General features: G+C 57.9%; 1 protein-coding gene across 2 annotated transcripts in view; it reads right to left on the bottom strand.

Annotated features, from left to right (window-relative positions):
- Positions 1–14,224, bottom strand: part of MACROD1 (mono-ADP ribosylhydrolase 1) — a 151,809-nt gene that overhangs the window by 126,853 nt on the left and 10,732 nt on the right. For both annotated transcript variants that reach the window (XM_043870689.1, XM_043870690.1), the window contains exon 3: positions 13,062–13,178. In XM_043870689.1, the coding sequence (XP_043726624.1) occupies positions 13,062–13,178 (117 nt within the window). The remainder of the gene's footprint in view (positions 1–13,061; positions 13,179–14,224) is intronic.

Genomic DNA, 14,224 nt, shown 5'->3' with positions numbered 1-14,224 from the left:
AGGCTGGGCCAGCATGAGGGCAAAGTGTCAGGGGCAGGCCTGCCAGCCAGAGGGGAGGGGGCCTATCTGGAGACAGGGAGATAGACAAAATGACCACAAGTCCCTTCCAGGCAAGGATGAAACATGGTCAGGAGACAGGGCATCCAGGCCCTATTTTTTTAATCCCACCCTCAGGGCAAATCCATGTGCAGCCAGCAGATCCACAATTAAGGGTAAAGGAGGGACCGCCCCCCCCACCCCCCGGGGCTGTGGGGACCCTCTCTCAGAAGTCACTCCTCCTCCTTCTCCAGGGTTAAAGCACATCAGGATAAGGAATTAGCCATGGGCTCAGCCTCCAGCTTCACCACCAAGAGGTGGAGAGAAGTGAGGCTCTTATCAAGGATGCCCCCCCACAAAGGGGCCCCCAGAGTGCCTGTGGGAAGATGAGAGGTGGGCAGGCGGGGTGCCAGCCCCGGGGGCTCTCCAGGCTGGCTGGGGGCTGAGCGGCGGCATTTGCATGGAGAGCCTCCGTGGCTCTGGAGTGTATGCAGCTGCCTGGGTGTAATTCCTAAGGCGAGACGAATCTCCAGCCCGCTTTTCTCAGCAGGAACAAGTCTTTCCTTCAAATCGATGGTGACACATTTTTAAACTCTGATATTAAGGAGGGAAAGATTTTGCCGGCCCCCCGGGGGCAACCCTTATTAGTCACTGGCTCATCTGAGAGAAATCACAGCGGCAGACTCAGTGGGCCTGCGCGAGGCAAGAAGCCCAGAGGCCAGGCCCCTGACAAGGGAATGGAAGGCGACAAACTAGAGGGCAGAGAGGGCCCTCCGGAGGCGGGAGCGAAGCCGAGAGGGGGGCTGCACTTAGAGACGGGGTCTGGAGCAAGGGGTGAAGCAGCTGTAGGGGAATAAAGAATAGCTGGTGAGAGTGGCAGAGGGAGAGGAGAAAGTACGAGAAAGAGACATGAAGCTGAAATATAAGTAGATTTCCAAGTTTAGAGTCACAGAACCCAAAGTCTCATTTCCCATCTTGCTATGGCTGCCAGGAAGCTCAAGGCCACTTTCCTTTCTAAAAAATGTGTTTATTATTTATTTTTGGCGGCGCTAGGTCTTCACTGCTGCCCTTGTTGTACAACTTGTTGTACAACTTTCTCTAGTTGTAGCTAGCGGGGGCTACTCTTCATTGCCGTGCATGAACTTCTCATTGCGGTGGCTTCTCTTGTTGCACAGCACGGGCTCTAGGACACGCAGGCCTCAGTAGTTGTGGCACACGGGCTTTAGCTGCTCCGCGGCACATGGAATCTTCCCAGACCAGGGATCGAATCCGTGTTTCCTGCGTTGGCAGGTGGATTTTTAACCACTGGACCGCCAGGGAAGTTCATGGCCACTTTTCATACACAGCAGAAATAGAGCTGTCACAAAAGCCTGGTTTTGAGGTGTCTTCTGGATGGGGCCTAGGTAAACACCAGGAGCCAAACTGCCCAAGCAGGCACCAAGAGCGTAAAATACAAGGGCTGGTATGAACCGTGGCCCCTGGTTAGACCAGACACCAGCACTCCACGGGCAGAGCAGACTCGGGAATGAGGCGAGAGGCTGGCAGGTCAGAAAACGTGTCAAGAGCATCCAGGCCAGAGGGTTCCAGGTGTGGCCAGGAGCAGACGGCACATTTCTATTAAGGCCCAGGTCCGCATCCTCCTTGTCACTTCTTTTTATTCCTGTTTTAATGGTTCCCCGGTTTTATTATACCTGTTTTTCAGTGGAAATAGGTAGCTTAAACATTCTTAAAAAAATCAATTCCAGCTCAAATGCCTACTTGCTTGGCGGTAACAGTCACCATTTATTGAGTTCCAATGACTTGACAGGCATTTGCATGCATCTCCATCCCCGAAACCACCTTCAGAGAAGGCGTCACTCTCCCGGGTTTACAGACAAGGAAACCGAGGCTCAGAGGGGAGGGATATCCTGCTCAAGGTCACAAGGACTTGGAAGCGCCCACGGCAGCCCTGGCCCCCCCGGCGTGTCCCCACTCCCACCCCCTGAACCCCAGAGCCCAGCACCCTGCTCCACGAACCAAACGGGGCTCCCATCTGCCTTGTTAGGAGGGAGAGGAGGCTGAGTCAAGGTCAAAGCCAGGGAGGCCAAGAGGTGGTCGGTGACCCACAGAGTTCCATCACCCCTCACCCCAGCCCTGCCTGCAACACTCTGGGCCCCTCCCTGCCAAACCCCAAGGCTTCAGCTGGAACCACCCCAGCTTCCCGTGACCTGTGAGCCTCACCAGCAGGTTCCCCGCCGGCTGCCAGGCTGGCCTTAGCGCCTTTAACGGAGCTGTAAAGCTCCCGTTGCAAATGTCAACTCTGGGCCATTTGCTTCGCAGATTTCAATGTTCCTGTTTCTCCTCAACAAGGCAGCTCTTGCTTCTCAAAAGGAATGTGGCGTTTGATGATGTTTAAACCTACGTGAAATACAGCCAGGCGGCAACAATAAAACAGACGCGGGCCCCTGCCAGCAGGGGGACGGCTGACTGCCGGCCTCTCTTCCCACAAGCGCTGCAGCAGCCACCACCGAAGCTCAGCTCCTATTTTTATGGCAATTACAATGTCCGAAGAGGGGGAGGAAGCGGCGATGGGGAGGAGGAGGGTGGGTACCGCTGTACAAGGACCACTTGTTGCCTTTGGGTGTGGGGTGCGTCTGATGGGGATTCAATGAACTGAAGCAGGTGATGCCAGCCGGCCACGTCCACCCCTTGCCGCCACCCTCTCACGGCCACCCAGGCCCACTGGGGCCACCCAGGTCCACAACCAAGTACGTGATCTCTCCCAGGGGCTGCAGCCCAAGCTCCTGGCTTCCAAGTCCTCACTGGCTTCTGACACTTCCACAGGACATAAAAAGCTGCAGTCCCTCCCCTGCCCAGTATGTAAGGCAGCAGGAGCCCCTCCTCCATGGCTGTGCCCGCTGGACAGCCTGCTTCCACCCAACAGCCCTCACCAAGATGCATGGTCAGTTCCCGTCCCTTTGTGTCCCCCCAGGGGACCCGCTGTGCAGATGTTCTCGGGCGCCACTCCCCCCCCACAGATGGGCACCAGCGTTGTGCCAGCCCTGTCCACGGATGGAGACCCGGGGTCAGTGGGCCCTGCCGCTGCCCTCCAGGGGCTCCAGTCTAGTGGGTGGTACAGTGAGATGCTTCACTCATAAGAACAGTACTCAGCATTTACTGACCCCTCCGTGGTGTGCAAGGCACTGCAGATACTCACTCACTTTTTCCTGTTAATCTTCCCCTGGGGTGCACACTGGAAACTGAAGCCCAGAGGAGCGGCACGTGGAACCAGGGTTTACCCCAGTCTATCGGTATTTTGTGAACAGCCTCCAAGGTCAGCCAGTGCTGCACCCATGGGGGCCCTCCAGCCCAGGCCAGGCCTGTCCCCACCCCCGCGAGGACAGCTGCACCCTTTCTATAAGTAATCAATCAAACTGTGGGGCGGGGGGCGGGGGGGGTGTAATTTCCCTGGTGGTCCAATGGTTGGGACTCCTTGCTTTCACTGACAGAGCAAGAGTTCGATTCCTAGTCGGGGAACTAAGATCCTACAGGTTGCTCAGTGTGGTCAGGGAAAGGGAACCACTGATGGGGTCACTGCTGCCAGCAGGGCCTGAGGAAACACCAGCAGAAATAAACTGCAAAGTAACTACATGAGTCCCAAAGGTGAGCTTCTGAAATGCAAGACGACCCCAAGGAGGAGAGAGGAGGGGAGGGCTGGTGGCTTCAGTTCTTCCAGCTCAGGCTCCGCGGAGGCCGCCAAGTGCTAACAAGACAGCTTCAGTCAACACCCCACCCCACCCCTGGGAAGGGGGACATCCCCCGGCTGGGGCTGTTCCCATGTGACGCACACACCAGTCCCAGCAGAAGCAGAGCAGAGGGTGACGGCCCTGCCCCAGAAGGGAGTGGGGCTGGCCCACCTGCCCTGCGTGTTCATGGTCTGGAGACCCCAAATCCTTCCTGACGGTCAGGAAGGGCCCTCCTCAGCCTCCGAGGGCCCAACAAGTTCTCAGCTCACCACAGGGAGCCAGGAAGGTGCTGGTGCACAGCAGGCCCGGTTCCACGGAAGCAGCCACTGCAGCGGGCACAAGGCTGGCACTTCCTGGGCTTCTGCTAACCCAGATGTCATCAGGCTGAGTGCTCCCCACGAACGGTCTCCTTTCAAACTCACAACAATCCAGGACACCGGGTCCTGGAACACCTGTACCCCCATTTCACAGAAAGAAAATTGAGGCTCAGAAAGGTGAAGGAGCTTGCCTGAAGCCATACAGCCAGTGCACAGTGGAGCCAGGATTCGTGTCCAGGACCCCCAACTCCAACTGCAATGTCCTGAGTTGGAGACTCCAGAGTGGGGGCTATCTAGAGAGTGGGGGCTATCTAGAGAGTGGGAGGTAACAGGCTGGGGGGCGGGGAGCTGCATCCTTTGACTCTCTTCTAGGTCATATCAGGTCATCCTCATTGTAAGGGCTGATGCTGAAACTGAAGCGCCAATAATTTGGCCACCTGATTGCAAAGAGCCGACTCATTGGAAAAGACTCTGATGCTAGGAAAGACTGAAGGCAAAAGGAGAAGGGGGCAGCAGAGGATGAGATGGTTAGATAGATCACTGACTCAATCAACATGAGTTTGAGCAAACTCTGGGAGATAGTGGAGGACAGAGGAGCCTGGCATGCTGCAGTCTATGGGGTCATAAAGAATCAGACACAACTCAGCAACTGAATAACAACATATCTTAAAGGCTAGCCCAAGTTGGGACCAGGCCAGGTCTCACCCAGGAGCCCCCAGAGTCCAGCTCTGATATGTGTGTGAGCCCGCCCTAGGGGTCTGGTGAAAGTGTTAGTTGCTCAGTCATATCTGACTCTGCGACTCCATGGACTGTAACCCACCAGGGTCTTCTGTCCATGGGATTTGATAGCTTACGGTGAACAGTGTGGGATTCGTGATCTCCGAGGAAGATCTGGCTTCAGGACCAGGGACCAGCTCTTGATCACTCAAGAGCTTTTGTTAGCAGAGTTTTATTAAAGTAAAAAAGGACACAGAAAGTTTCTGACACAGACATCAGAAGGGGGACGGAGAGTGCCCCCCTGCTAGTTTTAGCAAGCTGTTTTATGTCTGTTAGAAAGCTGTTAATCTGATAAGAGAGCCACCTCAAGGCTGAGGGAGTTTCACCAGGCCGCTCTCCTGCAATATGCAATTTTGAGATAGGATGGCATGAGGTCTGTCATCCCCCGGCCATGAAACAATAAAACAATTGATACGAATACTGGTTTGTGGAGCTATTATCAGCCTAAGGTTTGAGAAAAGGAAAAAAGTTAGTCTTAGGTGGAACCATTTTGTAGAAAGGTAAATTCCAAAGCAAACACATAGTTTCATTAACATAACTTAAGAAAAACATTTCCATTTAAAAAAAACCCGCAACGGTTACCTCAAGGTTTGAGAAAAGTTAAGTTCAGGTGGAACCAGGTGTCGTCCTAGCAACACAGAATTTTAAGACACTTGCAGCCTATTTCCTCCATTTGGAGACCCCTGGCCTCCCTGCCTGTTACCCTCTCAGATTCTCTAGGCAAGAATACTGGAGTGGGTTGCCACTCTCTCCTCCAGGGGACCTTCCTGACCCAGGGATGGAACCCGTGTCTCCTGCACTGCAGGCAGATTCTTCACCATCTGAGCCAACCAGGGAAGCCCGGGGGTCTAGAGAAAGCAGATCATCTCGACACCCCCGCAAACAGCAGTGTCTGCAGAGCTGCCTGCTAAGACAGGGAAGGGGCCCCCAGTTCCCAGGGGGACCTCTGCCTCTCAGAGCCCTTCACCTCCTAGGGACCCAGGGCACCCATGCGTTAAACGGCAGGTGAGCCACAGCCTCCTGGGGAGGCCCGAAGCCACCCGGGCAGCCCTTTGCCAAGGCGCTGGCGGATCATTCCGGGAGAGCGAGCCAAGGCCTGCAGATCCAGGCCTTTTCATGCTTGGCCAACTTAATGGTCCCCATTAATTTCAAAACACACACATTCCCACAAGCTCCGGCCTCCTCAGCTCAGTGCCCAGGGTGGAGAGCACGCTGGGGACACAGGCGGGCACACAGGTGTGGGTGAGGCCAGGCGTCCTCAAGGACAAGAGGAGCCGGGAGGAAGGAGCTCAGGGCCCCTCGGCAGGGGGTGGTGGGCGGCGGAGCCCTGTCTCCCGTTTCCTGACCGGTTGCTCCTGGTGATGGGGAGAAAAAGATACAGGAGAAAGGGCATGCTAGGGAGTGACCCTGAGCAGGTCACTGTCCCTCTCTGGGTTTCCCTACGACACTGCAACTGTCTTGGAGGCAGGTCAAGGTCACTGAGCCAGGAACCTCACCAGCAGCTGTCTCCCACTGTCCTCATCTACACGAGGCTTTAGTCCCTTCCCTTGACTTCTACGGCCAGAGGGGCTGTGTAGGGCCTAGGCTGGGGCAGATGACGTCCCAGAGGCCCAGGAGGGAATCACTGGTTCATCCGGTCCCTCCTGCCGTCACACCAACTCTCAAGGTCATACGATCACTCATTCATTCAACAAATGTTTACCGAAGCTCAGGACAAAGGATCATCCTGTCCAAGGTCCATAGCCCACTATCATGTTCCCTCTGGAAGGACGGGAACAATCTGACCATCAAAGGGAAACTTGGCAGAAGAGCTTGGGGGGAAAGGACCTGCCAGGATCCTCAAGTCCCGCCCATCGGCCAGAGCTCAGCTCACTGGACCAGGCCCTGCGAGCCCTCGAGGGAGTTTCAATAATTCAGGAGGGATCCATCATTTATGAATTTACGTAACCGCTTCTCGACCTTGTAGAAACGAGCCACCCTCCTCCTGCAGTGGTGGAAATCAGGCCTTGGCCCGGTCTCTGGTGTCCTGGGCTTTCTAAGGCGGGGATGGGGGGTTGCCTACCTACAGCCCACGACTCTCTGTTTGCCTCCCAGTCCACTCAACCCCTCACCCCCCCCAGACTGGACCCAAAAGGAGCTTCTGAAAAAGCAAGTTCGATGACATCCCTCTCAAACCCCAAGATCAAAAGATATGAGTTTGATTCCTGGTTCGACCTTTTACCAAGCGCTTCGGCCCATGTGTGCCTCGGTCTCCTTGTCTGTAAGTGGGGGAACATGAGTGCCGGCCTCAGGAACGAGATGATATGTGCAGTGTGGGGGCAGCCCCCTGGCCCAGGGGGAACAGGCAAAGGCACGCTGCCCCCAGCCCAGAAGTAGGGCTCGGTGGGGGGTGCTCAAGGCAGGCACTGGGCCACAGGATCACCACAAAGCCACAAGCGTTGCATCCCACCACAAGGCCTCACGGGGCCAATGAATCTGGACCCTTCTTTTTTGCACTGACCTGCCACCATGCCCCATCTCCACCCCACTTCTCTATGTCCCTGCAGGGAGAACAGATGACACCACACCCAACCTGGGGACTCAGATTTTTAAACCAGAAAAGAAAAAGGGACAAAGAGAAGGTAGTCCCAGCTACTCTTTAAAAAGGTTGCGGGGCGGGGGGGTGGAGGGGGGCGCATTTCCTGGAGGCTCTGGAGTCCGGCAAACCTCCCCTATCTGTGCCACTACTGTATAACTGTGTGGCATCAGGCAAGTGGCTTCAAGTCTCTGAACCTCAGTTTCTCATCAACACCATGGGGCTGATATAATAACACCAAGAGGCCAGGAGAGGTAGTATGGGGTGTGGATATACCAGAGGGAGAAGACCGTCAGCTCAGAACCCACTTTGGCTCATTCCTAGCCCCCAGAGTTTCCCCTGAGTCCCACCTCCTCACCCCTTCCTGCAAGTGCTCTCCCTTTCTCCCCTTATTATATCCTTGTCTGACTTCTGACTCAGATCCCCACTTCTTAGCTCGAGTGCTGCCTCCTCCAGGCAGCCTTCCAGATTGCCTCCCACCCCTGCAAGTGACTCCCATCCCTCAGACACTCTGCTGTCCATTTCCATTCCATTCACATGTTTCACTCTGCATTTGGGGACTGAGATTGAGTCTCTCGTAGCCCAGGGCCTACCCCAGTGCCTGGTGCATGACAGGCCTGCCATGTCCAACTGCTGAACCAATGAATGAAAAGCTACACAGGAGTTCAAATTCCAACTTGGTCACCTGCCCACCTGGGGCATGTTATCTCGTCCTCTGAGCCTCCGTTTGATCACTGAAGATGCGGATCATCCCCTGCATTGTGGGGCTACCAAGGGGTCAGCATGGTGGGTGCGGCCCGTCTCCCCTGCGCTCCCCAGGGGCCAGGGCCCAGTGAGGTCTCCAAGGCTCACAGGTTCCTGCCTGCCCTCCATGCCCGCCGTGGGGAAGTTGCTGCTGAAGGTGGGCGGCTGCGGAGGCCTGGCCAGCCGGCAAGCCTCAGCAAACACATTTAAATCTGAAGTGACAGATAAAGCGATTTACGGCGACAGTTTAGCGTCAGATCACTTCCCACAAGGCAGTCGGCGTCCCTCGGCTCCCCTGCCTGCTAGTCCATCAAGGCGGTCTCTAAATCACTGGCTCGGAGTGGTGGCCCAGGGATGGCCGGGGGCCGGGCTCCTCGGGGCCCTCCAGACAGCAGCAGGAATGAAGGGAGGGCTCTGGCTGGCTTGGCGGGAGGAGGGTGATGGAAGCAGCTGGCAGATTCTCACAAATCAAAGCCCCAAGACTTAAGGAAACAGAGCACCACTTCATGCCTTATTTTAAATAAATAAGCGGCTTAAAAACCTCCCAGAGCGGCCAGCTTGTCGCTCTGAAACATGGCTTCCCACCCGTTCCGCAGGGCCCGGGCCGGCAAGCCTGGGCCCCTCAAAGGCTCCCCTGACCCCCCCGCGCCTCCCGCCACCTCCTTGCAGAATTAATTGGTCCCTGAGGCGACGCGTGGCGCTCTGTTCAGACCTCGCTTCCACTGCTTTGTCACATTATATTCTACTTAGTTGCTCTCATGCTGACTTTCCAATACTAATTCACGGGGGCCTTGCTACGTGCCGGGTGTTCGGCCCAGGGCCGGACGGGCCTGAGCACATGTCACCCTCAGCCCCACTCTCTGGGGTGGGGCCAACGACACTCCAATCTTCAGATGGGGAAATAGAGGTTTGGAGACGCCTGACTGGAGGCCACGCATGGCCGATGGGAAGGTTAGGATCCCCAGCGAGCTCCTGGCCTCTGTGCCCATGGCCCTGGCACACCAGCCTCAGACAGCTGGGCAGTGTCTGGGGGCAGTTTGTCCCGTCAGGTCCTCAAGGCCAGAGCCAGCAACTGGACCCCGGAAGGACCTGGAAGAGGGGTCGCCCTGTGTGCCAGGACACCTCCTGCCTGAGACTCGACTGTCTGCCAGGACGTAGGGGCCCACAAGCATGGGCTTGGTTTGCTGGGAACTTCGAGGGCATGGAAGGGACCCTCTCAAAGTCACACTGCCTTCTCTCACAGTCCTCTCCCATCTCGTGGCAAAGGGAAGACATGAACACTCCAGAAGCCGATGCACCTCCCCTCCCCGGGTTCGGGGGGTGGAACCCCCAGACCTGAGCTTTCTCTGGAGGAGATGCCAGCCTGGTTCTCCCCACATGCAGCTGGGGGACGTGGCCCAAGCTGGAGAGGCAGGCGCCGCCCTGGAGAATGTGGGCTGCAGGAGCTCTCTGGTTTATCTGGTCAGCATGGCAGACCAATTTAATTAAGATGGATGCCGTGTGCCCCCGTGGACAGGAGCCATGGCCAGCGCAGATGGCCAGAGCCCCAGACTCTCTCCAGGCTCTGCCCGAGCAAGTGGCCTTGGCTGGCAGCCACTGGGGCAAGTCCCAGGAGGGCCTGGGGGCCTGCGCTGCACTAGGCGGGGTTGAGGGGGTTTGGCCCTGTCCCCCGGGACCTGCCACCCGCCAGGCACACGCCCTCCTACTCAGCCCCAGCTCCCTCCATCTACCACATAACGTACAACAGTGTGACACACACAACAAACCACACACGCGCCTCTGCTATCACAGACGCACACACAGCACAAACACCCCAATCACACATCATCCGCCAACAGAGGGGCGTGAACACCAGTCCTGGATTTCAGATGCCAGGGGAACATTTGGGAAGCAGTCTGACTCTCCAAAGTCCTGAGAGAGGCCGTGGGTGGAGCCCCTCTGTGGGGAGGGGAGGAGTGAAGAGGGCAGGCAGGGAGGACACCCAGGGTCCCCCCTAGGGAAGGGCTGGAGACCGCCCCCTCCCCCCGGGGGCCACAGCTCTTCAGGGTGGAGGGGGCTCCGCGGGTGCGACCCCTTTCTCTCACAGGCCCTTTCCACCCCCCCTGCAGGCCTCCCCCACCACGGTCCCCGCAGCTGGAGCAAGGCCCAGGCAGGATGGCATCTTCCCCACCCTTCCCCATCTGGCCTCGGGGACAAAGAGAGACGCCCCCGAGCCCACCCCCGCAGAAAATCCAGAAGCTCCACAGCAGACCTCAAGCCCCCAGCCCTGTCCGACCCAGACAGCTCCCCATAGGCCACCGATTCCAGCGGGGCCAACACTGCCCTTGACTTCAAAAATAAAAATTTAAAAATTCCCACCCCGAGATAATTGCTAGGCTCCTTTTGCTCATTGTGGCGGCTCGGCAGTCGGCACTGAGAAGCAATTATTCACGGCTAATGAGTATAATCAAGTCAAATAGAATTTAATGGACACGTATTCTCTTCCTGCTTGAAACTTTACATATGAATTAAGCACATATGGGTTTCACGAGGCACAGACCAGATTTATGCAGCCCCGAAAAGCCCCGTGTTGCCGCGACTTTTATTCCGCTAATAAACAGGCTGATTTACGGGCTCTGGGGGGCGCGGGAACCGCGATCTCTGCTGCCCCCTGGTGGGCGGCGGTCGCAGGCTGCGCCAAGGCTCAGGGAGGATGCTGGAGGGTCCCCAAACCACCAAGGACCCCTGAGATCCCATCAGAGCCAAGGCCACTCAAACGCCCGCCAGGAAGACCTGGAGGGAGGGTCTGCAGGGGACGCCGGCTCTGCGTGGGAGCTCTGCTGCGTGAGCATCACAGTTCATGAGGATCAGCTCCTAACAGGGTTCCCACCACCCCCATCATGCAAGCCAGCAGGTCCACGGAGAAGGCGAGTCTCCAGACAGGTGTGGCAAACACTGTCGGCCCCCAGTCCTGGAGAATCAAACGAAGCCAGGGCCAAAGTGCTTTCCGGAGAGCGCGAGAGGCCGACAGAGCCGCTGCCCTCGGAGTCTGGCCAGGCACAGGGCACGGGAAAGAGCCATTAATCATTCCTACAACCTCTAGCAGACTCCAGAGCCCCCAGCCCGCTCTCTCTGCCTCCCACCAACACCCTGCCTTGGTCCCCACACCCTCCTTCCCGCCGCCAACCATCCACCTGGCTGCAAAGGAGCTGATAAGACATCCCACTTTTCCCTCTGGCTGCTTTGCAGCTCAGAAAGAAAGACATGATGTTGGCCAAAAAGTTCACTCCGGTTTTTCCGTAAGTTGTTACGGAAAAAAAGTTTTTGGCTAACCTATCTGAGCAAACTCCAGGAGGCAGTGAAGGATAGGGAAGCCTGGCGTGCTGCAGTCCATGGGGTCGCAGAGAGTCAGACACGACATAGTGATGGAACCAGAACATCAGCGGGGCACCTCTCACACCCTTGCCAGTGACTGCAGGGCCAAGGGCAGTAGGAAAGGCAGCCTCACAGGCCTGTGGCGCTGTCCCCTCAGCCGGGGCCCCACGGCTTGGTCCTTCCACCCCAGGCCAGCCCTCCAGGGTCCAGGCAGCAAAAAGGACCCTTCTCCTCTGGGCCACTATGACTTGTCTTGTCTTGGCCCTGAGTCCCCCAGATGGAGACCTCCCTGCCACCCACCATCCAAGTGGCCCGAGAGAAACACACCAAGAGCAATGCGACCGCCGCTGCTCTGAGTCAGAACTCCTGCCTTCCCGTGACTGGTCGCCTGTGCGCTGAGACAGGCAATATGGGGGTAAGAGACACCCCTGTGGCCACACAGGTCTGCGAACGTCAGCGAGGAGACACAGCAACGCCACTGCCGGAAGGACAGCCCGGCCACCGACACGCAGGCGCCGAGGGGCCGAGCTCCCCCTCTCCCCGGGCCTCTCCAGCCCTGTCACTTAGCCAGCGCAGCATGGACACCACCAAGACCCAGGGTCACTCGGCCACTCCACACCCCGGCCAGCTCTGGGGCCCGCCAGTGGCTGCAAGCCCAAGGGTGAGACAGAGGAGATTCAGGACACTCCTGGGGTGCCTGAGACTGCGCAGCTGGGTGTGGGGGCTCATACAGCGGAGGTTCCCTATGAGTCGAAGTCCAAGACAAGAGGGTCCGCACAGGTCTGCAAACCTTTCTCTAACAAGGAGGCTCCTTCCTGTGCCGCCTGGTACCCACAGTGGGGGGGAGGGGGTACAGCCCCCACTTGCCCTTGTCCCGTGAACCATCTGAGCACCCACTGGACTTGACCGCCCCCTGACACCGCACTCCTGACCTCAGCCAGACAAACACCACCTGGAAGGATTACAACCACCTTTCTCCCGCTCCCGAGTGGGAGAGAAACAGCAGACTCCTCAACGCATCACCATAAATGGCCAAGCCAACAAGAGCCGCTGCAGGAAACCAAGCAGGGGTGCAGGGGCCTCTGCCCCCTCCCCCTCCCCCGATACACTCCCCAACATGCTCCCTCGCCTGCCCCCCGTTCAGAGCGGGGCTGGGTGGGCAGCAGGCGGAGGAAGGAAAGCAGTGCTCGGGGCCATCTGCAGCCCCCGAGGGTGGACCACCCCCTCTGGCCTCCGCCTTCCTGGCAGGGCTGCCCGGCGCGATTCCAGCCCAGCTCTCTCCCTTCCTGGCCGCTAATGGGTCTCAGAGCTTCGAGGCAGCTCAGCCAAGGCGTCCCTGACACGGCGGGTCAGGCTTTCCACGGGGAGAGGCGTCCACGCGGCCGACTCTCTGGGTTCTGCGGCGCCAGCGGGCCACCCTCAACCGGCCACCAGAGCCTCACTGGAGCCAGGTGGCGTCCGCGTGGGCCCGGCACAGGGACGAGGCGGCCGCCCAGGTCTCGGACTCGGGCCCGGCCCGAAGGCCCCACTCACCGGCGTTGACGATGGCGTCCACCTCCAGCTTGGTGATGTCACCTCGGAACAGGGAGATCTTCTCGTTGAGCTGCTTGTCCTTCTTATACTTGGGTTCCTCCACCTTCACGGTCACCCCTGGAACAAGCAAAGGCCGAGGGGTGCTCACGGGGAGGCCCCCACGGCGGAGCGAGCCACCAGGGACCCCTGATCAGGCAAGCGCCCACCCTCCAGAGGCAGGGTGCCTCGTGGGGACCGATGACCCGATTGAGGACAGCCCACACTGACCAAGCACCTGCTGTGTGCAGCACACACTCGTCTCCCTGGATCTTCACAGCAATGCCACACACAGGTACGGCAGCCATGCCATCCATCCCCGTTTCACACACTGGGTCACCCAGACCTGAGGCTTCCCAGGTGGCTCAGTGGTACCGAATCTGCCTGCCAACGCAGGAGAGGAGGGTTCCATCCCTGGGTCGGGAAGATCCCCCGGAGGAGGAAACGGCAAACTACTCCAGTGTTCTTGCCTGGGCAGCCTCATGGACAGAGGAGCCATGGACTGGTGGGCTACAGTCCATGGTGTCGCAAAAGAGTCGGACACGACTTCGCGACTAAATAACAGACAGCTGAGACGTGGGAGCATGGCGGGACTTGGCCCAGGTTCCCGGTCACCAGGTCTGCAGCACGCAGGGCCAAGGTCCTCATGAGGACGCTGCCCTGCAGGCCGCGACACCAAGCCGGGCAAATCCCGGCTCTGGCAGCCATGGCACCGTGCGTCTGAGGCTCAGCTTCCCAATGACGTAACGGGGATCAAAACCAAACCATGGACCTCCCTGGGGTTCCGGCGGCTAAGACGCCGCACACCCAGTGCAGGGGGCCCGGGTGCAATCCCTAATCAGGGAACTAGATCTCGAATGCTGCAACTAAGATTTTGCACTAAAGCTGAAACTGAAGATCCCCCAGGCCGCAAAGAAGACCTGGTGCAGCCAAACAGATAAATATTTTTTTAAGAAAGAAAGAAATCATTTTCAACAAACTACCAAACCTGCCTCAAGCTGTGTTAAGAATGAAAAGAGGTGACACTTCAAAGTGCCCCGTGCAGAGCAAGCACTCATAAATGCCGCCACCCTTCTTCTCTTTGGCCTTGTCTGGACGATACTCCCCAGACAAGGGTCTGAAGGGAC

Source organism: Cervus elaphus, chromosome 2 (assembly GCF_910594005.1).
Source record: "Cervus elaphus chromosome 2, mCerEla1.1, whole genome shotgun sequence".
Taxonomy (NCBI): Eukaryota; Metazoa; Chordata; class Mammalia; order Artiodactyla; family Cervidae; genus Cervus; species Cervus elaphus.
This window is presented reverse-complemented; position numbering and strand designations above follow the sequence as displayed.